The sequence below is a fragment of the Hypanus sabinus genome, chromosome 1, assembly GCF_030144855.1.
Source record: "Hypanus sabinus isolate sHypSab1 chromosome 1, sHypSab1.hap1, whole genome shotgun sequence".
Classification (NCBI taxonomy): Eukaryota; Metazoa; Chordata; class Chondrichthyes; order Myliobatiformes; family Dasyatidae; genus Hypanus; species Hypanus sabinus.
Window position 1 is genome coordinate 154,694,110 of NC_082706.1, and position 25,949 is coordinate 154,720,058.

The 25,949-nt window shown below is 38.1% G+C and overlaps 1 protein-coding gene across 2 annotated transcripts in view; it reads left to right on the top strand.

Annotated features, from left to right (window-relative positions):
- snx16 (sorting nexin 16) overlaps positions 1-20,375 on the top strand; it is a 44,782-nt gene extending 24,407 nt beyond the window's left edge. For both annotated transcript variants that reach the window (XM_059979375.1, XM_059979368.1), the window contains exons 3-8: positions 8,209-8,295; positions 11,253-11,401; positions 13,645-13,714; positions 15,695-15,831; positions 16,677-16,793; positions 18,960-20,375. In XM_059979375.1, coding sequence (XP_059835358.1) covers positions 8,209-8,295; positions 11,253-11,401; positions 13,645-13,714; positions 15,695-15,831; positions 16,677-16,793; positions 18,960-19,065 — 666 coding nt within the window. In that variant the 3' untranslated portion in view covers positions 19,066-20,375. The remainder of the gene's footprint in view (positions 1-8,208; positions 8,296-11,252; positions 11,402-13,644; positions 13,715-15,694; positions 15,832-16,676; positions 16,794-18,959) is intronic.
- Positions 20,376-25,949: the final 5,574 nt, after the last annotated feature.

Genomic DNA, 25,949 nt, shown 5'->3' on the forward strand with positions numbered 1-25,949 from the left:
TAGATGTTCCAGGTGTCAGGATATGAAATGTGTGGAATTGTTATTGGAGAGGGTTCTTCAAAAACTGAAGAACTTCAAAAACCTGATTCTGATGCATGGAGAAGGTAGAATAATGGGGTTGAAAACAAAAATCAAGCACAGTTGAATAGTAGAACAAACTTGATGGGGTGAAGGTTCTGGTGCTGCTCCTAATCTTGTGTTCTTTTATAGGTTTTAAATTTAAGTGGGTAAATGATGGAAGGAGGCTATGGAGATGAGATGCAGACGAGCCAAACATAGAATGGTAGTAAAAGCTAAAGTTGAAAATTTTGCTTCTAATTTTTGCACACTTTCAGTTGCTGTTTCCATTTGAATGTTAGGACTGAATATTAAAAGAACCTTAATATTTTTTGTTACTGACATAAATGAAAGCAAGAGTCAAAGATTTGTTGCAAATAAAGATGCTCTTAAAAATAGATATGAAAGTGAGTTGGAAAAGTTGGATTGCTCAGTTCATTCAAACCAGACTTTGTAGGTACGTAAAAGTCTTCACTGTGGCCCACATGCTGGAATCAAATGTGTAAGAACTCCATGTACTGCTTAACTGGTTGAAGTTTGCTGTGGTTTCTATTCTGAAATTAGCTGTGAACAAATGCAATAATTGGTCATTTGATTGCATTCATGTTGGCAATAGTACATTTGGATTAAGGTAGATTCCAGTTAATTGGGACCAGTACATTTGCGGCTAATTAAGTGGTCGCTCCAACTTGCTGAAGTTTTAGTGGAAATAGTTTAAAAGGTTTTTTTTTAAAAAAAGACCAACCGAGTAAGAAATTCGATATTTAAATGAAATATAGAACAAATTAGAATACTACCAATGCTACTACGGTTCCGTAAACTATATTAGTTCCTCATACTTCATCCAAGTCGCTTTCTTTTGACTGTAAATGAGCAAAATCGGCATGGATACCCAGTGCAAATAATGGATTGCCTTCATACAATGCTGTTGACAATTGCATCCTCCAGACCTTCGTTTTCACTGTAACATTCAAGCTGATTGTCAATACCTTATTCTTTGTAGTTCCCAACTTGAAGTAGTGAAAATTTTAGTTTCACTCTTGACCGTTTCTAGCATCTCCAAGCTTGAAGCATCCTGTCCGGATGGAGTACCTGTGCTGATCAACTGGCTGTTGTACTCGCAGATAATTTCAACCTCTTGCTCTAGCAGTGTGAGATACCCACCTGCTTCAAGCAGGCTTCAGTTGTACCAGTGCACAAGAAGCGTGTGGTAACCTGTCTAAATGTCTCTCACCCAGTGAAAATTGCATCCACAGTGATGAGAGGCTGGTGTTGAAGCATAGAACTCTTGTCTGAATGGTGATTTGGATCTGCTCCAGTTGGCCTACTGAAGCAACAGGTCTATAGCAGATGTGATCTCATTGGCTCTTTATCCAACCCTGCAACATCAGGATGCTCTTTATCAATCACAGCTCAACATTTAACACCATCCCCTCAAAATGAATCTGTAAAATCCAAGACGTAGGCCTCAATGCCCCTTGTGCAATTGGATCCTGGATTTCCTCACTTATAGACACCAGTCAGTTGAAATTGGCAAAAAAAAATCTCATCCACAATCTCCATCAGCACAGGGGCACCGCAGGGATGTGTACTTAATTCCCTGCTCTACTCGCTCAACACTTATGACTGTGGCTCAGTTCAGCTCCAACACAGTAAGTGGCACCACTATTGTAGGCTGTATCGAAGGGGGTAATGAATTAGCATACAGGAGGGACACTGAAAGCCTCTCGCTCTATTTTAGTAAGACCAAGGAACTGATTGTAGACTTCAGAAGGAAACTAGAGTTCTATTAGCCAGTGAACAGGGTGAAGAGGGTCATTAAGTTTAAATTCTTGGGTGTCACTATCTCAGGGGACCTGTCCTGGACCCATCATATAAATATCGTGGAGAAAGCCCAATAGCACTTCTGCTTCCTCTGTGGTGTTTGGCATATCATTGAAATCTTGGCAAACTTCAGATGTGTGGTAGAAAGTGTGCTGAGTGGTTGCATTACGACCTGGTATGGCAACATCAATGCCTTTGAGCAGAAAATCCTAGAAATTGTAGTGGATTTGTCCCAATACATTACAGGTAAAACCCTCCAACCGTTGAACACATCTACATGGAATGTTAGTGTCATCATCAAAGATCTTCATCCACCCAGGCCATGCTCTTTTCTTGCTGCTCCCATCAGGTAGAAGGTACTCATCAGAACCCACATCACAGGATTCAGGAACAGTTACTACCCGTCAACCATCAGGTTCTTAAAGGAGATAGCTACACTCATTTATGGATTCCTTTTTGTTATTTCTTGCTCATTATTTATATTCATTTATATCTACATTTACAGTTTGCTTACAGTTAACAGTTCCTGATATTTATAGTCACTGTTCTATAAGATTTGCTAAGTATGCCTGCAGAAAAAGAATCTCTGGGTTGTATTTGGTGACGTGCATGTACTTTGGTAAATTTTATTTTCCGTTTTGAAACCACAGGAAAATCAGTTCTGAATTGTCTTGGACTGCTTATTCATTGCCAACTATCAGTACCAAAAATCCCTGCTTTTGAACATGCACAGACACAGTTTGTTCGAAGCACTGTTATCTAACAGCCGTGCAAGAGCATGTGACTGACGCTAGTTTAAAAACTATTTGGCAATTATCTCCTGCCCCAATTAAGTGGCATAATAAAGGGAATCCCAGCTATTTTCTCATTTAAGATTTTATTCTTTAAGAGTTGTCCCAAGTAAGTGGCTGTCCCAATTAACTAATGGCTCAAATCTCAGAAAGTATGCATTATAATTCTGTATGTTGATATATTGTTGAGGTCAGTAGTAAAGCCTTTCTGGGCTTTCTGCAAAGTAGCACCCCAAAGCTGTGTTATCTTCACCTGACGCCACCTTGTTTATAATATCCAACATTTTTTCAAGTGTTTAAGTGGTTCTCTGCCGCTTGGCTAATGGCTTTGGACGCTTAGGAGGAATAGTTAAATATTTCAAGCACAAAATCACTGTACAATAGGTAAAAACACCAAAAGTTTCAGAGCGCAAATCACACATCCACATGTTGCCAAATCCAGTGCAAGACTGGTGGGAGTGAGACTGTGAGGCATGCGCACATGACTTGTGTTGGTGGGAAAGTGGTGCTTCTCGCATAACTGAGTTTTGGACGCATATAAGGAGAAGATGGTAGAAATCGACTCCTCGCATAACTGTGAATCCACATTGTGAATCCGCATATAAAGAGGATCGGCTGTACTGGAAGGAGCCATCTATACTCAGGCCATCAGGTGGGGGGCTACCAAGATGGAATATCAGATATTGGTCCTTCACCCTGATGGTGCCCTCATCTTGCTGTAAGAGGCCATGACCAATATGTTGGAATGGGAATCGGAATTAAAATGTTTGACCACCAGGAAGTTCCACTTTTGGCAGATGGAGCGGAGACGATCAGTGAAGTGGTCCCCCAATTTATGACAAGTGTCAAAAGTGTGGAGGAGGCCGCATCAGGAGTATCAGACACAATAGACGACCCCCACGACAAATACTAGAGGAAGTCAACAGGCACACAAAATTCTCTTGTACTTTCCTAGTTACATGATCTGTACACCACTGATCTGGTCCTCAGGAGAATGCGGATCTCTTGGTTCATCCAGGGCTTCTGGTTGGGGAAGACCAAATGATTTTGTGGTACATGCTCATCCATGAGGGTCTTGATAAATTCTGTGACATCTGTGGTGTATTCATTCAGATCCTTTTGAGTTCTTGAACATGGCCAAGTAAACTGACTGAAAGCAATCCTGTAGCTGTTCTTCTGCCCCTTGTAACCACCTTTGTTGTTGTTTCCTCCCTTTCCTTGTGTATGTCAAAATGATACTGGCAAAATGCAGTGACTAAAGATAAAGTAGAATGTCCAAAGTCCGAACGAAGCAGCCCCTGTATTCTGCCTGAGTAGTCTACAAACCAATAGCTTAATATTAATTCTCCAATGTCAGGCAACCTGCATCTGTTTCTTTTTCTCCTCATTTCTCCTTTCCCTCCCTCTCTCCCAACCACCCTTGATGCAGGACCTCAGCCCAAAACATTATTCCTTTGCCTCCCACAGATGCTCCATGGCCACTTTGAGTTCCTGCAACAGCTTGTCTTGTTACTCCAGATTCAAGCACCTGCAGTCTCTTGTGAGCAGAGTACTCATTTACCATGATAAAGTATTTAACCTCAAGCTGTAGCCTTGTAACCTCTACAATTTGTCACATGGCTATTAAATTAATTAATATTGATCATGCTATTAATTTACTTAGTTTTAATGTGAAAGGATTAAACTATCCTGTGAAATGTAATAAGATATTTAATTATATTAAGAAATTGAATGTCTCAATTTTTTTTTACAAGAAACCTGTTCGTAATTCGATAATTTACTTTTTTTCAGCTGTTGGAAGGGCTTATCTTTTCATTCCTCCTTTCAGGCTAAGGCCAGAGGAGTTTCGATTCCTAGTGACAATTCAGTTTCTTTCGTTCAACATAATGTAGTGTCTGATACCAATGGGAGTTTTGTTACAGTCTCAGGGAAATTAGATAATAAATTCATGGTTTTTGCTAATTTGGATGCCCTGAATATAGATGATCCAGGTTTTTTTTTTGAACATTCTTTTTCACTTTTACCAGATTTAAGTCTGTATTCTCTGGTTTTATGAGGAGACTTCAATTATTGTCTAGACCGGGGGTCGGCAACCTGCGGCTCCCGAGCCATTTGTGGCTCTTTCACCTCTGTGCTGCGGCTCCCTGTGGCTTTGGGAAATAATTGGTCAGTATTTAATTAAAATGTATTTTATGTTAGTTTGTTAGCTTTTGAAATGTAATTATGGTGATCTTGTACAACCTAAGTGTAGCGACACATTTCCTGCCACATCCGAAACGGCTCACAATTAGCCAGCATTCCGGCTAAGGGAGATAGCCTACGGGGGTTTGTGAGTACGCGTCTTTTGCAGCATCTGCGTCCATGGGGGCTGGGTTGAGGGAGGCTTAAAAGCAAGGCTGTTTAGTTCGAATAAAGCTATCTTTGACTGCAGTTTACTGACACCGCTACAACGTGTTTTTATCGCTGGCTGTCCAGACGGAAGGTGCTGAAACGCTTTGTCGCGTGTCTGGAAGAAGTGAAAACTTTCCTGCGCAGCAAAGGGCTCACCTTTCCTGAGCTGGAACAGCCAGAGTGGCTGGAAAAGCTACACTTCATGGTAGACATGACAGCACACCTGAACACGCTGAACACAGCTCTTCAGGGGAAAGGACGTACAGCCCTGCACATGTTGGAGGATGTTTTGGCATTCGAGCGCAAGTTGACAGTGCTTGCCAGAGATTTACAGAAAGGCACTTTGTCTCACTTCCCCAATTTGAGAGAGTTCAAACAAGGTCACGACATGATAATTTCGGAGTATTTACATTCTGCAATCATCGCAATGCAAACATCGTTTGGGAAACGCTTCTGTGAGTTCAGAGAGGAAAAAAACACATTATCCTTCCCGGTCACTCCCTTAAGCATCGATCCTTCCCTACTGAATACGACTGCATTGGCAGGTGTGAGTCAACCTGATCTTGAGATGGAACTGGCCGACATAGCCGACAAAGACATATGGGTGTCCAAGTTTAGACGCTTGACAGCAGACCTTGAAGATGTTGCCCGTCAGAAGGCCGTTCTTGCTCAGAAACACAAATGGAGTGATATTGAAAACCTCACAGATGACAGCTTGCGATCCTGTGTAAAGATGAAGGTGACATCATACAGCCCTGATGTGCAGACGCTGTGCGCTGAGGTCCAGGAGCAGAAATCCCATTAACCAAGTATGATAAATATTTTAATTGCCTATTATTTTACTTATATTCATATTTTTTCATTGTTCAGTGAAATAGTCCTTTCATTTTTCAGGATGACAGCTGGCTGACGTTATTTTTGGTTTGCTGCTGGCGGAAAATTTAAGTTCGGCGTTTTTCATAAATACAAGAAGGACTCAAATAGACATTGAATATTTTACTTAAAAGTAACTTTCAACCCAACGTCTTTTTTTCGGAGTTCAAAATGTTTTTGTTGCATGCAGAAATGTAATTTCGTTTTCTCTGCAGGAGTTCATCAATTTCATAAATGCAACACATTATAGTTTGTTTATACGTAGCATAAAGGCAAAACAAAACGTTGTATGCAGTGTTATTTCATTTTAAATGTCAAACGGGTTTTGCGGCTCCCAGTGTTTTCTTTTCTGTGGGAAACGGGTCCAAGTGGCTCTTTCAGTGGTAAAGGTTGCTGACCCCTGGTCTAGACCCTGTTTTAGATCGCTTATCTTTTAAACATTGACTTTTAGTAGATCTAGATCCTTTATCCAATCTTTTCTGATGAAATGTGATATTGTTGATGTTTGGCACTTTTTGTATCCAACAGATAAAGAGTACTCTTTTTTCTCATGTTCATCACACGTATTCCAGGATTGTTTTATTTTTTTGTTGAGAGTCAATTGATTCCATTGGTTCGATCCTGTGAATATAAAGCAATTGCTGTTTCAGATTATGCTCCTGTGTTTTTATCTTTAAATCTTCTGGGTGTCTCCAAAATAAACAGATTTTGGCATTTTAATCCAACCCTGTTATCTGATAAGGATTTTTTTTTAATTTTTGGAGAGACAAATTACTCTTTAAGTGTTACGATCCCTGTAACTGGGTCACTTACCAGCAAAGATAGAGAGGCCCATTGAAGTCTGATGGTACTATTTTTAAAAGTCTTTATTTATAAAGGGGCACAAAAATAAGATTAATACAGACATTCAGATAAAATACATTGTCAATACTCAATCTAAAAACGCGGGTATAATAATAATCATCAATTAAGCAATAGCTCTGTCGTTTGTCTAGGGGATATTGTATTGTCCGATGGAAAGATAAAAGTCACTGGCCTTTCAAGCTGCAGCTTTTGGGTTTTAAACTTGCCCGGGACTTTTATGAGGCCAATCCGTTGCGTCGGGGGAGTTGGTTCCCTGTTGTTAGTTCCAAGTCGTTTTCCGTGGTACCAGCCACCAGCCCCCAGGCAAGGGAACCGAACGCACGTGGCTTCCTTCAAATGGCTTCCCGCTATTACAGGATCGCTAGCATTTCTTCTGGTGCGTCTGAAAGGGGTTGTTCCCCCAGACCCTCTTTTATAGTTCCTCATGGGGTCTCAGATGTCAATCAGGTTGGGATGATGCAATCCCTCTCTCACCCAGCCCACTTTGCCCGAGGGCTTGCACGTAGCATAGTCCCCAATCCACAAACGTGTTCTCCAGGAGACAATGGCCAGGTCTCTCTCATTTCCTGGGTCCTCTGAGCCAACCCAATAATGCTCTTGCGATTCTCACAAAGGAGGGGGTTCCCCTGCCCCTTCGGCCCCTCAGAGCTGTGGTGCATTCATAACATAAGAGAATACACTAGAAGAGAAAAAAAATTCTTAATTCTGCTTGAATGTGAAGTATCATTGTGTAATGTGTTTATCTTGCACAGCAGTTGGAATGTATTTCAGCTGCTATGCATGAGTTGGGACATGCTCAGTCTTTGAAAGTTTTGTACTTAGAATATTTTAACTGTCTAAGCTTGTTTTATTTCCCTAAACTAAAATTAAAATTTTTTCTCTCTAGTGTTGCTAAATACTTATACAGAAAATTGGATTTTGATTAAATAAGTCATAATTTTGAAAGTACCTTTGGTGAAAATGGAAGATACATTTGAGGATATTTTATACTTGTACAAAGATTTTTGCCCCTCTGCTAATAAGACCATAAGATGTAGGAACAGGATTGGACTGTTTTAGCTCTGTCTTACTACAAAACCCAAATTTTGATCTTTTAATAAAAAATGATTTGCTTTTTCTCTTTGAGTAACCAATATATTTGATGCCTATAAAAGAAATAAAGATAATAAATAAATAAATAGATAGATAGATAGACAGATAAATAAATAAATAAGTCTAAGCATTTGTTCAAAATCCAGATACCCACCTTGTAGGGGATGGTGCTTGGTGATATAATTTCATTCCTATATTTTACTTACACTCGAGTGAATTAGACTTGTTTAATTTTGTTTAGCAATGATTTTAAGATGACTTGGTGTTTGACATGTTATTAAATACTGAGGTGTAATGCATTACACTTGTGTTATAGGTTTATAAAATACTTGTGAAAAATCATCCGGAAGAAAGCTGGGTGGTTTTCAGGAGATACACAGACTTTTCACGGCTAAATGATAAGGTTTGTACAATTATTTTCCTGTTTTTATCTGCTATCAATAAAATGGAAATATAGATGATTCTTAAGTTCATTAGCAGCTGAGTAAGTGCATGTACTTGCAGTGGTTCTAGAAATTTTGTGAACCATGTAAAACTTCATAATTCTGCATAAAAATGACCTAAAATGTGATCAGATCTTCACACGTCCTAAAACTAAAGAGAGAACTCAATTAAACCAATAACACAGAACATTATACTTGTTTGTTGAGAAAATTATCCAGTATTACATATTTACTGGAAAAGTGTGTGAACTTTTGGTAACTGGTGTGACACCCCCCCCCCCCCCCCCAATACAATAACTTCAGCCATATGTTTCTGGTAACTTGATCAGTCCTGCACATAGGCTTGGAGGAATTTTAGCTCCTTCCACAACATGTCTGTAGGATTAAGGTCAGGACTTTGATTTGGCCATTCCAAACATGAAATTTCTTCTGCTTTAACCATTTGTTGGTGGGGGGGAGGGGGTGTGGTCATTGTCTTGCTGCATAACCCATTTTCTCTTGACCTTCAGTTCACGGACAGATACCCTGACATTTTCCTGTAGAATTTGCTAGTATAATTCAGAATTTGTAATTCCATTGATGATGGTAAGCTATCCTGTTCCAAGGCAGCAAACCAGGCTAAAATATGACACTGCCACAGGTTCATCTTCACCAAACATAACACTTCTCAGTTAAGCTAAAATGTTATATTTTGGATTCTTATATCCACAGAACATTCTTCCTATAGCCCTCTGGCTTATCCATGTGGTCCTTGGCAAACTTTAGACAGGCAGCAATGTTCTTTTTGGAGGATAGTGGCTTTCTCTTTGCAATCCTGCCATGCACACCATTGTTCAGTATTTTCCTGATGGTAGTCTCGTAAGCACTGACATGAGCCAATGCAAGAGAGGCCTATGACTCCATGCTGCAGTTCTTTGTGACCTCGTGGAATATTATATGCCATGCTCTTGGAGAGATTTTTTTTGGGCTGGTCAACTGCTACTCAGGAGAGTAACAACAGTGAATTTCCTCCATTTGTATACCATCTGCCTGACTGTGGATTGGTGGATCCCAAACTCTTTAGAAATGGCTCAGTATCCTTTTCTAGCCTGCTAAGCATCAAAACTTTTTTTTCTCCCCGGAGGTCTTCAGAAATCTCCTTTGATCGAGGTGTGGCACACTTCCAAATTCCTAAATTACTTTTCCAATTTATAAAGTTTAACAATGCACAGACTTTTATGATTATTTTTATCTTCTCTTCTTAAGTAAATGTTTTTTTCTAATTATCCATTATCATCCATCAGCTTTTTTCTTTGGTAGTTGGTAGGGGGTTGATTTTTATTTTAATATATAGAAAAAGTCTTTTATGATGTATGACCTATATAAATTTTTGATTAGAGTGGTATACCTTTATGTGATATGCTATAACATTTTGATCAATTTTATTACAATATATGAATGTACACAATTTATGTTGAGATGTATATGTGTTGCACTCTGTAAATCTTGTTTTTTCTTCTGAATAGAAATATTGTAAAAAGAAAGAGGAAAAGAAAGCAAGTGTAGTTACCATTGTCATCAAAATGCCTTAAAACTCATTGCATTCTAAATCCCTAGCAGAACTAAGATCTATTAAGTACAAGTGAGAAAAGAGCCATTTGGAAGTCTGGCTATTTGGAAGACTGGCTTGTGGAGACCAGTGGCCTAGTGGTGGCCTGGTTTTTAGTTGTAAAATTGTCCTTGGCACAAAAATCTTTGTCATACTTCTTGTAAAGCAGTTATTCACTGATTTATTCCACTTATGTCTTTTAACATCTCTAATGACGAAGTAGCATATTTTGACCTGCAGCAAGATCTGGTTAACGTTCAGGTTTGCTTCAAGAATGGCCAGTAGTGTTCCTGCAGCAAATATACCAGATAAGGATTTTAAACACAACAAAACCATCTTCCCTTGAAATACAACTGCAATTCTTAATCTACCAATCAGCTGCCAGTATCTTCATAAGTACTCTGACCTTGAGCTTAACTGCACCTTTATATTTATGGGCAAAGGCTGGTTACCTTTGTGATCACCTGTTTCAAGATCTATTGACTATCCATGTAATTATGATTAATTCCAAGTTACTAATGGAATTATAAGCACATTGTCCATAATATCAAGAAGTTCAGCATCAATCAGTACTAAATTATTTGAAAATTATTACTATTGCTAATAGTGTTGTAAATGTATTTATTCATTATTTCAATTATTCTGTGAGCTTGCATTATTTTCTCCTATCAAAAATACATGTAGCTTGTGTATCTACAAGGCTTTAAAATGCCATTTAATTTTCAAAAACTGACAGTCATAAACATTTATTTTGAAGACTTGTGGCATTTGGCCAGTTAGTTTGATTCTACATTGCCTTTAAACCAAATTTGTCAATTAGAGTTAACTATTTTTCTGTACGGCTGAAAGTCTTACTAAGTGACTGCATTTATTAAATCACTCAGGCATTTTGTTTAATAGAAAAGTTGGAATGTTGCTAGCATTTATGAAATGGAGGTGATTCAAGAAATTTAAATACAAGCTATCTTTTAATTTTAAGTTCATTTTGTAGTCAATGCAAATTCTAGATTTAACATCTAATATAAACTATTTTTCATAGATTATCAAAATGTTGCTTACCAAAGCAACATAAGTATTATAACAGGAGATATATTATATGTGTGTGTGTGTGTGTGTGTGTGTGTGTGTGTGTGTGTGTGTGTATGTATGTGTGTGTGTGTGTATATATATATATATCACCTTTTTTGTAAGATATGTAAATTACTTCATTGACCACAGTTTGACAGAGGATCTCCAGCAATATCTGGAATAAATGACAAAAGCTTGATCATTGAGTTGGGCTTTAAAGAGCATTTGGAGAAATAAAATTGTTCTTCAAATTTCTTTCAGTTGAAGGAGATGTTTCCTGGTTTTCGTCTTGCACTTCCTCCCAAACGTTGGTTCAAGGATAATTATGACCCTAATTTTCTTGAAGAACGTCAACTTGGCCTTCAAGCGTTTCTGCAAAATCTAGTAGCACACAAAGATATTGCTAACAGGTATGTGAAGTAGTTTAAACTTCATGTGCACGATTGGATCTTTGATTTTAACATGACAAGTTGCGGCATGATACTTATTCCTCTGAATAGATGAAAGGCATAACTTAACTCTGCTTTAATTTAACCAGCTTATTTGCCAATTTGCTTTGCCAAGTGATTAAAGAATAATCAATTCTGAAACCAGGATTAACAGGGAGTTCTGCCAATTTGCAATAGTGTTTCAAGATGTTCAGAATCATTTGGAAATGACAGACAAGTAGAAAATCAGTAATGAATTTGTTCATCCACTCTTTCTACACCACATTTACAAATAAAGGCACAAAAACAGGCAATCTGTAAATGTGCATGATCTGGCGCATGCTGCTTTTAGCCACAATTGCTTGAAAGTGACATCTTGGTCCATTGCAAGATGGCTGAACAATGAGCTCTTGCAAATTGGTAGCAGAAGCTAAAGTTTGTCATCTGTCTTTCTTCTTTCTTTCTTTCTTTTTCAATCTTTTTATTAAATTTCATATATAAAAAAAACAACACATAATAATGAACAGATTACAAATTCAATAAACTTGAAATTACATTAGTAATAGGATAATAATATCCTATTAAACATCAATCGACAAAAGGTACATAAATCAATCAAGTCTATATAAATATATATGAAAAAAAAAACAAAAATAATCATTGAAAAAAGAAAGAAAAAAAAATTGAAATTATATATGAGAAAAAATATATATTGAAAAAAAAATACTAAACTAAACTAACATGGGCAATAATAGCACTTTATAAATATATAAAGGTGTCAAGAAAAGAACTCCGGAACTCCATACCTGAACAAGGATAAGTAGAGAAAAGGATCTGAAATAGGCCAAATTAATTCATATGAAAATGTCGAATAAATGGTCCCCAGGTTTCTTCAAATTTAATTGAAGAATCAAAGATAGTGCTTCTGATTTTTTCCAAACTCAAATAAGAAATGGTTTGGGAGAACCACTGAAATGTAGTAGGAGGATTTACTTCTTTCCAGTTTTGTAATATAGACCTTCTGGCAATTAATGTTACAAAGGCAATCATTCGTCTAATTGAAGGGGAAAGCTGATTGCCATCTTCATTTGGTATACCGAAAATTGTGTCATCTGTCAGTACACATATTCAACCAAATGAAACAGCATTTCAGACCACAGTGTACCCATAATACATATATTGCACACAGCAATTAAAACAAAATATTACCGCAAATAAGTTAATAAAATATAATTCAAACTGCATGTTGTGCTCAGCATAGAAAACAGTAAGCCTGTTCTCCAGTTGCTTTGGACTTGTTACTGGATCAGGATTTCAGAAAAACTCCTGTGGTAGCTAGTGAGCCCTGGCTATTCCATGTAGAAGAAATTACACTATGCACTGATGTTTGGGACTTCTGGGCTTGTGCAATCTATTGCCCTCACAGTTTGTTGCTTGCAAAGCTAGGCAGAGTGTTAAACACCTCAAATCATCTGAGCTCAAAAGCTCTCCAAGGTTTTAATGAGAAAACTTTGTGAAACTGCGGACAGTTAAGTAAAATGCATATTAGATTCAGTACAGAATTGTCACGCACCTTAGCATAAAAAAATTATAGATTATTCTCACGGTCAATGTTAAGCAAGGTAATACGCACATGCAACATTCAACAGCTATGCCATGGGTTAGAGTGAACTTGTGGAGCTGCAATAGTTTGATAGCTATAAACATCCTTCCTTGAATGTACATGTACTAATTATTTACCAATATTAAAGTTTAAGACTCACAGATATTGCTGTTTCAAGGGCACATAAAGAGTGGATGGAGATGTTTTTAGACAATAGGTGCAGAAGTAGACCATTTGGCCCTTCGAGCCTGCACCGCCATTCTGAGATCATGGTTGATCATCTACTTTTTCTACCTTGTTTGCTCGAAATCAAAATCCAAATTAACCTGTGCAGGAAATCATGCCAATAAACAGCTTATGTGCAGGAAGTGATGTTGACACAAAAAGAACTCCGTGCAAAATGAACAGTGCTTCTAGGGGTGGAACAGGTAGTGAGTCCCATTATTTTGACCTAAGGGAAGGAACACTAATACATTGTGATGTATTGTCAATATTGTCATCTTGGATCATTTGAACTGGTAGCCTTGAGATATGTTCAGAGTTAAAATCAAATACTATCAAAACTAGATCTTGTAAAAGCTACTTTAATAAAATACATTAACATTGTTTTTTGTTCTTCCAGCACTTCAGTGAGGGAGTTTTTGTGTCTAGATGATCCACCAGGTCCCTTTGACAGTTTAGAAGAGAGTAGGGTAAGTTTTTGTTTCATGATCAGGGTGTGTGAATGGGCTTTGTACAAATGCCATTTTATTTTTTGTAGACATTGAAGATTGTTAGGAGAGACTGATATTGATACAACTGGTTCTAATATAACATTGGACAGGATTATGTAAGTCAGAAACATTGCCAGATTTTAGTGGAGAAGTAAGACTGAAGTTTTACTGAAAATGTTAACTGAGCTGTACTGTTATTCGATCTTGGTTCCATTGACAGTGCTTGGACATTTTTCACTAATACTGCAGAAGTTGGTTGAAAATAGTGCATGGTTAAATTTGGGAGTAAAAGGATTTTGTATTTATATTTGCATACCTGTCAATGTGGGTTCCAGATTTGTTGGTTTTGCTCATGCTCTTTATGTGAATATGGGGAGGTTAATGGATATCAATTGTTTACATTTCAGACTTAAATTGTAGCTGTCTTCTATGGAAATTTAAAACTATTGAAATCAATATCTTGAATGGTTTCAAAATTAGATATAATTTGATGCTTCCTATTAGAGTACCAACATTGGGATTGTAATTTACAAAGTTGTTTGTTTCTATTCTTTCTAGGAGTGTATATACAGAAGATTGATCTATTTGAATTTTAGGAACCTTGATTGTATGATTTTTTTTTAGCTCTATTACTAAATCTGCTCCCTTGTGCTGATTTCCCCATTAAAGTTTACAAAATGTTCTCCAGTGAAACACAAATTTGTGCTCCTTAGACCATATGCTAATGTTGCCATTAAAGTTCAAAGTAAATTTGTCACAAAGTACAATCCTGAAATTTGTTTTTTTGTGGGCATACTCATAACTCCAATAACCATAATAGAATCAATGAAAGACTGCACCAACTGATTATACAACCAGTGTGCAAAAGACAGTGAATTGTGCAAATACAAAAAGAAAGGACTAATAAACAATATCAAACATCAGATGAAGAATCCTTGAAAGTGAGCCCTTGGATTGAGGGAGCATCTCAATGATGGGGCAAGTGAAGGTATTAAAAGGGTAAATGCAAGCAGACTCTTTCCACTGAAATTGGGTGAGACTACAACTAGAGGTCTTGGGTTAAAGGGTGAAAGATGACATGTTTAAGGAAAGCATGAGGGGAGAAACATCAGTGGCCAAAGTATGGAATGAGCTGCCAGTGCAAGTAGTGAATGTGATTTCAATTTCAACATTCAAGAGAAGTTTGAATAGGTACGTGGATGGGAGGGTATGGAGGGCTATGGTCCAGGTGCAGGTCGTGGGATTAAGCAGTTTAAACGGTTCAGCTTGGACCAGAGGGGCCAAGAGGCCTGTTTCTGTGCTGTAGTTTTCTAAGATTATTGTTAAGGAATTTTGTGTAGTTTTGATCACTTTGATATAGGAAAGATGTTAAACTAGAAGGAGTGCAAAAAGATTGACCAGAATGTTGCCTGGACTTGGGGTCCTGAGTTAAGAGAGAGCGAGGTTGTGTAGACTAGACTTTATTCCTGGAAATGGAGAGGCCTGATAGAGGTTTAAAGCATCTTCTCCCTGTGCTTTCACAGTGAGAGGGGCTTTTTAACCTCTGTCAGCTCCTGGGTGTGGTTGGGGAAATAAAAGGCATAGGTTTAAGTTCAGAGGTGCGCGATTTAAAACTGGTATCAGGGAAGGCAGTTTCATGCAAAGTAATGTGCTGCCAGGAAATGGTTGATGTGGGCACATTAGCAATGCTAAAAGCCATCTAGATAAGTTTGTGGATAGAAGTGCTTTCGTGGCCTGTAGTCCTAATGCAGTGAGCTCATTGGGTAGCACAGTCAGCATGGCCAGTTTACTCCTACAATTAAGAATAGCTCATGTCTATAGCATTCATTAAAAGGTCCTTAATCCTCTAGATTAATCATTGTCAGTTCATCATATTTTCAAATTTTGTATTGCAGTTGTAATAAGAGCAGAATTTAATGAAAAATGTAGAATATTAAATTTCTTTTTACCCCTTCACAGGCATTTTGTGAAACCTTGGAAGAAACTAACTACAGACTACAAAAGGAACTTGCTGACAAACAGAAAGAAGTTGAATCTTTGAAGACATTATTGGAAGAAAAGCATCTTCATATAGAATTTTTAGAAAATAGAGTAAGGTATTAAAACTTTAATGGAGTCTTTTGTTTTTGTGAATTTTAATGTTATAAACAGCCATTTTTTTTAAACCTTAACCAGGTTATTGGATGTAGTTTCTGGAATTTCAAGATCAAATCATGAAAACTACTGCTTTAGCATTAGAGTTCCAGTGGCTTTGTTTAAAAACTCCGGCAATGGTGCAAGAACATGGTTCACCTTCCCTTAATTTTACAATTACAGAAACTAGTTTTTTTTTAAATGCTTCCTCATGTAGCCTCAGAATACCACTTTGTGTCATTGTAGGTGTTTGTTGCTTTGTTGTCTTAACTGGTTCTGAACCCCAAAACCTAACAGCATTGAGGGATCCCTTCAGCAGAGAACTGTAGCTGTTCATAACCATCTTAAGGAATATGAGGGGGGTAATAAAATGCTGGCCTTGCCATTGATGCCTGAAAATGACAATTGGAATGTGAGGAACCTTTTGAAGACCATTCCATTGTTGTACAATAATGCTGGATTGTGTATCAGTTCAAGTGGATTCTTGACAGCTTTTGAAAAGAATTGCAGAATCTTCAGCAATTGTCTAATTTTTATTTTGGTGAAAGCTTAAACTTTTTTCCTTTCCCTATTTGAGCATCAATAATTGAACAAGTGGCATTGTACACACTTCTCAAATTCAGAGAAAAGCCTTTTCAATCATTTTGGTTGGTTTGCAAGATCTTTTTGTTTGAGTTGATGTTATGCTTTTCTGCTATATTTGTCACATTGTGCCAGACTCAGTATAAAATGCACCATATGTAGTAGAACTAGTTGCACAAATTCAAAGTAGTATTTCTATATTGAAATGTTGTATTCTCTTTTCTAGGGAATTAAGCTTGGAACAAGAAAACACCCGTAGGCCCTCTGGACAGGACAGTGAATGTAGCGGGGAAGTTGAATCCTCGGCTATAGAAGCTGACCAAGCTGTAACAGAGGATAACAGGTAGCAATATGCTTGATCTTCCTCCTTAGGTTTTAATTCCTTAGAAATATACACTTAAAATGACATTCAACAATCTTTCACACAGATAAAATAGACTGTCCCAATACTCTGGAAGTTGTAATAGAATATCTTGATGATTCCTGAAGGTTTGGAGAAACAGGTCTGGAAACTGTATTCTGCTACTTGCAGAGATTGGGGTAAGGGAATGTAGTGTCCGGATAAAAGGTTGGCCATTTAGAAATAAGATGTAAAATGCCTTGGGCTTATGAATCTTTGAATTTCAAAGAGCTATGGATGTTCAGATGTTCGGAACATCTTAGCTAGAACTCTGGGCACACAGTGGATTCTGGTTACTTGGGCTATCAGTTAATCAGAGCATTCGTTTATTTAGGACAACTCATGAAGAACAAAAGCTAATCAAGAAAATTACTAGGATTTCCTTCAATTATTTGGGACACTGTACCGCTTAATTGAGGCAGGAGACCATTGCTGAACAGGTTCTAACTAGTTGCAGTCGTGGGCACGTGTGTGGAGTTAGATGCTACGCCATGCTTAGAGCGATCAATTTTTAAATGGCGTCAGATGCGTGTTTGTGTTCAAAAAGCAGTGTTTTGCACTGATATTTGGCAAGGAGTAAGCGGTAAGCAAATTCATCACTATTTGCTCATTGCAGTTTCTAGCATTCAGACTTGGAAATGCCAGAAATGTCTGGGAGTGAAAATGAAACTATTTCACTACAAGTTAGGAACTATGAACAATTTGAAGGTATCAATAATCTTGAATATTACAATGAAAATGAAGACCTGGAGGATGTATGAAGGCATTGCTGATTTTGTTCATAGAATATACTGGATTAACTTTTCCGTTGATTACTGTTGGGAACTAATTCAGTTTTATGGTAATGTTCTAATTTGTTCTGTATTTTGTTAAAAACATGTTACTCAGTTTTCTATACCTTAACTATTTCACAATTCACTATATACATAATTTGCTGTCGAAATTTATTTGGGGAGGTGGGGTCAGTGGGGGGAAATGGTAAAGGATAACACAATTCAGCTCTAACTCAATTCTTGATGTATCCACAAATTGACTTCACTTTGTATATTAAAAATAATAATACAGCCATACTACCTGGAACACCTTCCCCTGCACCCTACAGCACAAGTTGCCAGTAGTGAAAGGGTTATATATTGATTTCCTCCCTCTCCCTTCTCTACTGCTTGAGGAGGGTAACTTGTGTATTCTGACGTGCTTCCAGCCAAGAGTATAGTACTGTACGCTTCTAAATGCACCAATTCCACAAAGTACAAAATTGCAATTTTGTACTGTTCAGAAATTCAAATGATTTGATATCTGACTCACCAGATGACATTTGACATGCTCACTTCTGACCTTGTGGAGCCCCTGGGAAACTTGTCATGCTGTGTAACTTCTTCTGAAAGTGAATTCAAATGAACTATTCTGTCAGTTCTTAGAATAAGGATTGGTCCGGTGTCTTTCAAGTGCTGTCATCTAAAAGTTCAAAGGTAGTGAATTCTCAGAGGCTTAAGATTGTTCAGACCCTTAACAGTCATCCTGAGTGTTGTTTGAATTCACATTTTATTTTGGAATTTTTCACTTAATTCCATTGGTGAAAAACTATTTTCAGTCTGATTCTCAATTGCATTATGAAAGCCAAACTCATGATTTGACAGACTGCTGCCCCCTGTGAAGCATTATGACTTTTGCCCAATCAATGTTGATCTTAATCTTTGCTCACTTATGTATTATTTTTCTTGCAGACTATACTTGTCTCTTTGCCTAGATTTTGGTATGTGTGGGGAGGTTGTAAACCAGGAATGACCATTTAACATTAACATGAAAGAAATTCCTGTGTAGTGAATTTTTGTTTACTGCATTTCCTACAAGTGCAATCTCATTTCAAAAGTGTCTTTTTCATTGGTTGTAAAGAGCTTTGGTTCTGCCAATACAGTCTGTCCTCAATATTCTGCCTTGAAGTTTCATGTAGTTGCTGAATAGGAGTAAGTTTATGGAAAAAAGGTCCAAAGTAGTACATGTGGAGAGGAAAACATCTGTGAACTTTGTCTCATTCCATTTAATGCCACTTTTAGGGGAAGGTGCTGCTATTTGTGTTTCTGCTCTCAACTTTGTTTAATAATTTTTCAGTTTAGGGATGGAGTCTGATAAAGAACAATCCATATCCTGCCAGAATAGTCCTGTAACTGAAACTTCATCAGTAGAAGAAGCCCAAGCTGCTGAAGAAGACAAATAGAACACCAAGCATTAGTATTTGTTGATGCTGATGTTTAACCTTGCTGATAATATATTTTAACAATAGCTGTAGCTGGAATACAGCAAAAGGCTTTGTCTCTTATTTGTTATCTGTATACGTTTTTAGGATTTGCTGTTCTACAATTAAATATTGAAATATTTTTGCTTGATGCAACAGATTTATTAATCTGCCCTGCTTGGCTACCTTGTGCAATTAAGAGCTCAATAATTTAATTACAAATTGGGCTATTGGTTCTATTGTGGATGCATTCTGTCTTGTAGCATTTGAGTTTTCTGTAAGTTGCATTCAGTTTGCATCTGGAAAAATGCAGGAATAAGTTTTGATAACTTGCATTACACAGTGATGCAAAGTAATCCAAGCCATAGTTGCCCTGCAACATGCAGGCAAAGTAACTTTCCAAAACTAAATAAATAGACAAGTCTGAATGTTCTACATACAATGATATTGGGTTTCTTTAAAGCTAAAGTGCTGAATTTTAATGGATCTCTATAGAGTAGACTAATTTAAGCTGAATGCTTAAATGTTCTCAAGCAATGCAGTTTGTTTAAGCGAATGGACACAAGCACAGCATGTAATTTTTTTTTTAGTTATCTCAGTTAAACATTTTACATTTTTATTGTAAGCAAACATTCAAATTTGTCACTTTTCCAAAGTAGCTAGAATTAATCTAAAGATTTGATTTGACAATCCCAAAATGTATGGCTGTGTTTGCAAAGTTTTGACAAGGAAACAACATTCACAGGTCACATGGTGCATGTTGTCTTTGAGTGTCCAAGTATCATTGGTAGAAGATGCTTTCAATATATGGTGCCTTTTAACTATTGTTGAAATCAAAGCAACGAGTTTTGCTTCACTAATGTTGGTTCATTAAGCTGCATGTCTTGGTTCTGCAAAGTGCCTTGTTTTACAGGATTTGCAGGAGTGGTGACCACATTTGTCAATTGATTTTATTTCAGAATTCAATGTAGTATGTCAGAACTGCCTTTTTTTAATAGAATGTGTTTTTAATTTATGCTAGTAATTTGGATTAAGTTACAAAACCATTAAAGATGGATATTTAACTGGACTGTGGGTATAATCTTCCACTGAAAATCTTGGTAATGTTTTTGTTATACATTGTGTGCCAAATTTGTGAAGATTTTACTGCATGACTTAAAGTACAGGCAATCATGTGGCTACCCACCATGTTAAGAACATTTTGTGTAGAAACAAAGCTTTCTGAAATTTGCATGTTTGAATTAAAGAAAATGCTGTTTTATTTCAAAAATAAAGATTCTTTTGCCACTTGATATTTGGTAATCCTTTCAATAATCATGACTACCTCAGGTGTACCCTCTTAATACTACTTAAACTTCATTTTATCAGACATTGCTAAGTGATGGTTTAGATTAATTATAGATGATAGTTTGATCTTGGATCATTATGGTAACTAGGCTACAAATGAATATGATAGGGTGGAGAGAAATGCAAAAAGCTTATTACCTAGAATTTTTGAAAGCCATTGTAGGTAAAGTTACAGAAACCACCACTTGTAAATATTATAAATAATCTGCTGAAATGAAAGGAATATTATGGCCTATTGAGATACTTGGCCAATCTAATTCACTAATTAACATTAGTGTTATGTTGAAGGTACTAAGGCAATTTGAAGTTGTTTGATTTTTGAAAACCTGATTTTCTTTCAGATGATCAAAACTTGTAACAATTATCATTGCATTTATTAAAAAAAAAAAATCTGGTGCTTGTAAAATCAGCCTGGAGATGAAAGAAGAAAGACCTTTCAGAGTAACACAGCACCAAAATGAGTCCTTCAGTTCAACTAGTCATTGGTGACAAGTGTCCTTCCTGATACTTGGTTGATCCCAAAGGAAATTGGTGTTACAGTAGCAACATTACAAGTGCATAGATATAAATATTAGAAGAGAAATAGAATAAAAGTTGCTTCAAACAGTCTAATAGTTCTAACAGGAGGGGGTCATCCCTAACTATAGATATACTCATTATAGAACCTAATGGGTGAGGATAGGAAAGACCTCATAGCACTCTTTGGAGCAGTGCATTTTAGTCTATTACTGAATGTGCTCATCTGTTCAGCCAAGGTGGCATGCAGAGGGTGAGAAACATTATCTAGAATTACCAGTATTTTTCCATAGGGTCCTTTGTTCTACCACAACCTCCAGTGTCCCCAGTTTGACTTCTATAACAGAGCCAGCCTTTCTAATCAGTATACAGGAATTGCCTGTGATGCCATTGCCCCAGCCCACCACAGCACAGAAGATTGTACTGGTGCCAACAGACTGGCTGAACATGTGAAGGAGAGGCCTACATACTCCAAAGGACCTCAGTCTCTTCAGGAAGTGGAGGTGATTTTGGCTCCTCTTGAACAAAGCCTCTGTCAGTGCTCTACTCAAGTCTGTCATCCAGGTCTTGTAGTCCTCACCACATCCATGTCTTCACCATCAATAGTAACAGGAAGCAAGCAGGCTTAGTCTTCCTAAAGTCCATCACCATCTCCTTTTTTCTTACTGAGGTTGAGCTGCAGATGATTCAGTTTGCACCATTTGACAGTCCTTCACCAGGGTCCTTCATCCCATCTTCCCTTTATACACCCAACAATTGCAGTCAGAATTTCAGATGACCTGACTTGGTGTTTTATCTAAAGTCTCTGATATACTGGGTAAACAAGAAAGGAGCCAATACAGTCCCACGTGGAGCCCCTTTGCTGCTTATAGCCATGTCTGACAGCTCTGAAGCTGCAAAAACTGGTCTGCCATTAAGTTAGGCCATTATCCAGGATGCAATGGATGTGCCATTCTTCATTGAACAGAGCTTTTCCCCTAGCAAAGAAAGCTGTATAGTATTGAAGGCACTTGAAAAATCAAAAGACATGATCCTCACAGTGCAGCACTGCTTATCCAAATAGGAGTAGGTTCTGTTCAGCAGATAGATGACAGCATCATTAACTTCCAATGTGCTCTTGGTAAGTAAAAGGCAGGGGCATCCAAGGCTGATCTGACCAGGGATCAGATGTCAGCCAGCACTAGCCTCTGGGGTCTTTATGATGTGTGAGGTCAGGGCCACTGGAATTCAAGACTTTCGATTGGCTACTGGAACCACACATGTTGTTTTCCACACAGGACCCTTTCTAGGCTGTGAATCAGATTGAAAATGTGCTGGAGAACTCCACACAACTCAGGACCTTAGGGTTCACACCATCTACTCCAAATGCTTTGCCATGTCTGAGTTTCCTGAGCTCTTCACACCTGCTTAGGAGTGAAGGTGAGCCCATGATGACTGGGGAGTTGATGGAAGGTGGGGTCTGAGGAGAGGTGAAGATTGGGATGCTAGCAGTTGATATATGGAGGTGTGGATGGTAGGTGCAGGGCAAGGATGTGATGCAGATAGTTGTAACCTGTGTTCGTCTGCGTGTTGAATTGGAGGGGGGAGGAGGTGAAGAGTTGGTGCTGAGGGAGTATTGGGTGCCTCTGCCCCAGACTGATGTGCTGGTAGGGATGTCGGTGTGAACTAGTTCAAGTTGCCTGTTTTGGCCCATAACCCTCCAAGCCCTCCCTCTCCATGTGTCAAACCAATTATTTCATAAATGTTAGAAATATACCTGCTTTCTCTGGCAGCTCAATCTAGATACTTGCTACCCTTTATGTAAAGAAGTTGCCCCTCAGATTTCTTATTTAATTTTCTCCCTTGTATCTGTGTCCTCTGGCTTTGGATTCCCTACCCTTGAGGAAAAGAGCTTATTGGTACCCTGGATAATTTTATTAAGATCCGTTATAGCCAACTCACTATAATGCAGACCTTCTAATCCAGGTAGTATTATTCAATCCCTCTTGCATCTTCTCCATTTTGACAATGTTTTTTCTATAATAGGCTGATTAAAACAGTACACTGCTCAAAGTGCAGCTTTACCAATGATGTATACCGTGTAACTGTAACATAACGTTCCTACTGCCAAATGTTGCTTTCACCACCATGTTTACTTACACAACTGCTCTCAGTGACTCACAGTGCCCTCTGCTCCACAACACCCATTAGTGCCCTGCCATTCACTCCAGAGATATGAATATCCAAAATGCATCACTGCACTTAACTAAATTGAAATCTGTTTGCTATTCCTCAGCCCATCTTCCTAACCAGTCAGGGTATCTTGTAACCTCAATGAGTCCCCCTAATTTGGCATTATCAATAAACTAATTAATCATGCCATGTACAGTTGCAAGAAAAAGTTTGTGGACACGTCGCAATTACCTGGTTTTCTGCATTAATTACTCATAAAATGTGGTCTAATCTTCATCTAAATCACAATAATAGACAAACACAATTTGCCTAACAGCATGCAACAATAGTACTATGTCTCGTCATACGCAATACACTATTTAAACAAAGTGAACCTTGGGTAATGCCTTCTACAAAAACTATTTGGAGTCAGGTGCTCCAATCAATGTAATGAGATTACAGGTGTGACCTATCCTATCAAAAAGACAGTCGGGTTGCTGACAGAACCTGCTCTTAAGAAAGATCTGTTTCTGTGCACCATACCTCAATCAAAACAATTTTCAGAGGCTCTTAGAAGAGGAATTGTAGAGAAGCATCAAGCTGGAAAAGGCTACAAAAGCATTTCTAAAGACCTGAGTGTTCATTTGTCCATAATAAGAGAAATTGTCTACTAAGCATCCTGCAAAGATCACACCAAAAGCATAATGTGCAATGTTGAAGTAGGTGGAAAAAGAACCCAAGAGTAAATACAAAAGACCTGCAGGAATCTCTAGAACTTTCTAAAGTCTCTGTTCATGTGCCAAGAAAGACACTGAACAAGAAAGGTGTTCGTGGAAAGACACCATGGAGGAAACACTGTTCTCCCAAATAAATATTGCTGCACATCCCAAATTTGCTAAAGACCACCTGGATGTACCACAACCCTTCTGGGACAATATTTTGTGGACAGATGAGACAAAAGTTGAACTTTTGGCAGAAATGCACACCGCTACGTTTGGAGGAAAAAGGACAGTGCACACCACTACCAATCCCTCATCCCAACAGCAAAGCATGGTGGAAGGAGCATCTGCTTTGCTGCCTCAGGGCCTAGACAGCTTGCAATCGTTGAGGGAACAATGACTTCAAAATTGTATCAAGACATTTTACAGGGGAATGTCAGCGTAGCAGGCCCATCACCTGAAGTTTAATAGAAGTTGGTTGCTGTAATAGGACAATGATCCGAAACACAAGAGTAAGTTGACAATAGAATGCTTTAAAAAGAAGATCCATGTTTTGGAATGGCTAAATCAGAGACCAAACCTTAACCCAAGTGAGATGCTATGGCATGACCTGAAGCGGGCCGTTCAAGCAAGGCAACCCAGAAATATTGATCAACTGAAACAGTTTTGTACAGAGGAATGGTCCAAATTCCTCCTTGCCATTGTGTAAATCTGATCAGCAGCTACAGAAAATGTTTGGTAGAGACTATTCCTGCTAAAGGAGGTTCTACCAGTTATTAAATTCAAGAGTTCACATACTTTTTCCATTCTGGACTGTGAATGATTAAGCAATGTGTTCAATAGAGACATGAAAAGTACAATTCTGTGTTATTTAAGCAGATTGTGTTTGACTATTATTGTGACATAGATGAAAATCAGACCACATTTTATGAGTAATTAATGCAGAAAACCAGGTAACTGCAATGGGTTCACAAACTTTTTCTTGTAACTATACTTTAATATCCAAATAATTTACATATAATGAATAAGAGGTCCCAACACGTGCCCCAGGAGTCACTGTTCAGGACAGGCCTCTGGTCAGAGAATCAACCTTCAAACTGATTCTTTCATCAAATCAATTCTGCATCCACCTCACTCATTCCCCTGAATTCCATGTGACCTAATCTTCAAGACAGGCCTGCTATGCAAAGTCCATATTGACAATATCCACTACCCTCATCTGTCCTCTCTGGAAAACTCCAGGTGTAACCTCTCAAACACAAAAGCATGCTGGCTATTCCTGATCAGAGCTTCACTATCCAAGTGATGGTAGATCTTGTCCCTCAGAATCCCTTCAAGGAATTTCCCTACAATTGGGCAGGCTCACTGGCCTGTTTTTCCTGTTCTGCCTTTGCTATCCTTTTTGAACAATGGCACAACATTAGCCACCCTCCCGTCTTCTGGAATGTCAGTAAGAGCTTCCACAATTTCTACCCTGGCCACCCATAAAGTCTGGGGAGGGGTGGTGTGGTGTACCTGTCCGACCCTGAAGATTTGCCCACCTTAATGAGCTTCAAGGCTGCAAATGCTTCCTTCCTCAAAGTGCATATGTTCTAAGACCTCACTACTGTTTCTCTCATTTCATTGCATACAATATTTCTCCTTGGTAAACACTAAAGAGAAATAGGCATTAAAAATCTCAGCCATCTCAAGTGATTCCACACATAGTTAGGTAGCCCTAGTGATCTTTTAAGAGCACCTAGATTCATTTGCTGTTAATATAACTGAAGAACCTCTTGGGATTATCTCCAACCTTGTCTGCCTGATACCCTCCTCGCCTTTCTGATTTCCCTCTTAGCTCTTTCTATATTTGTTGAAGGATTAATTTGCACCTTGCTGCCTAAAAGCAATGTATCCTTCCTTCGTTTCTCCTGACCAGAGCCTCAGCATCTCTCATCAGCCAGAGCTCCTTGAATTTGGTATGTCGATCCTTCATCCTAAGAGGAACATGCTTCCCCTGTACTCTTGATATAATTTTTTTTTAAAGCCTCACACTTGTCGGCTATTCCTTTGACTGCAAGTAGGGTCACTTAGTTAACCACTAGTTCCCTCAAAGTTGGCCCTGTTTCTGTTCAGGACTTTAACCTGTGGGCC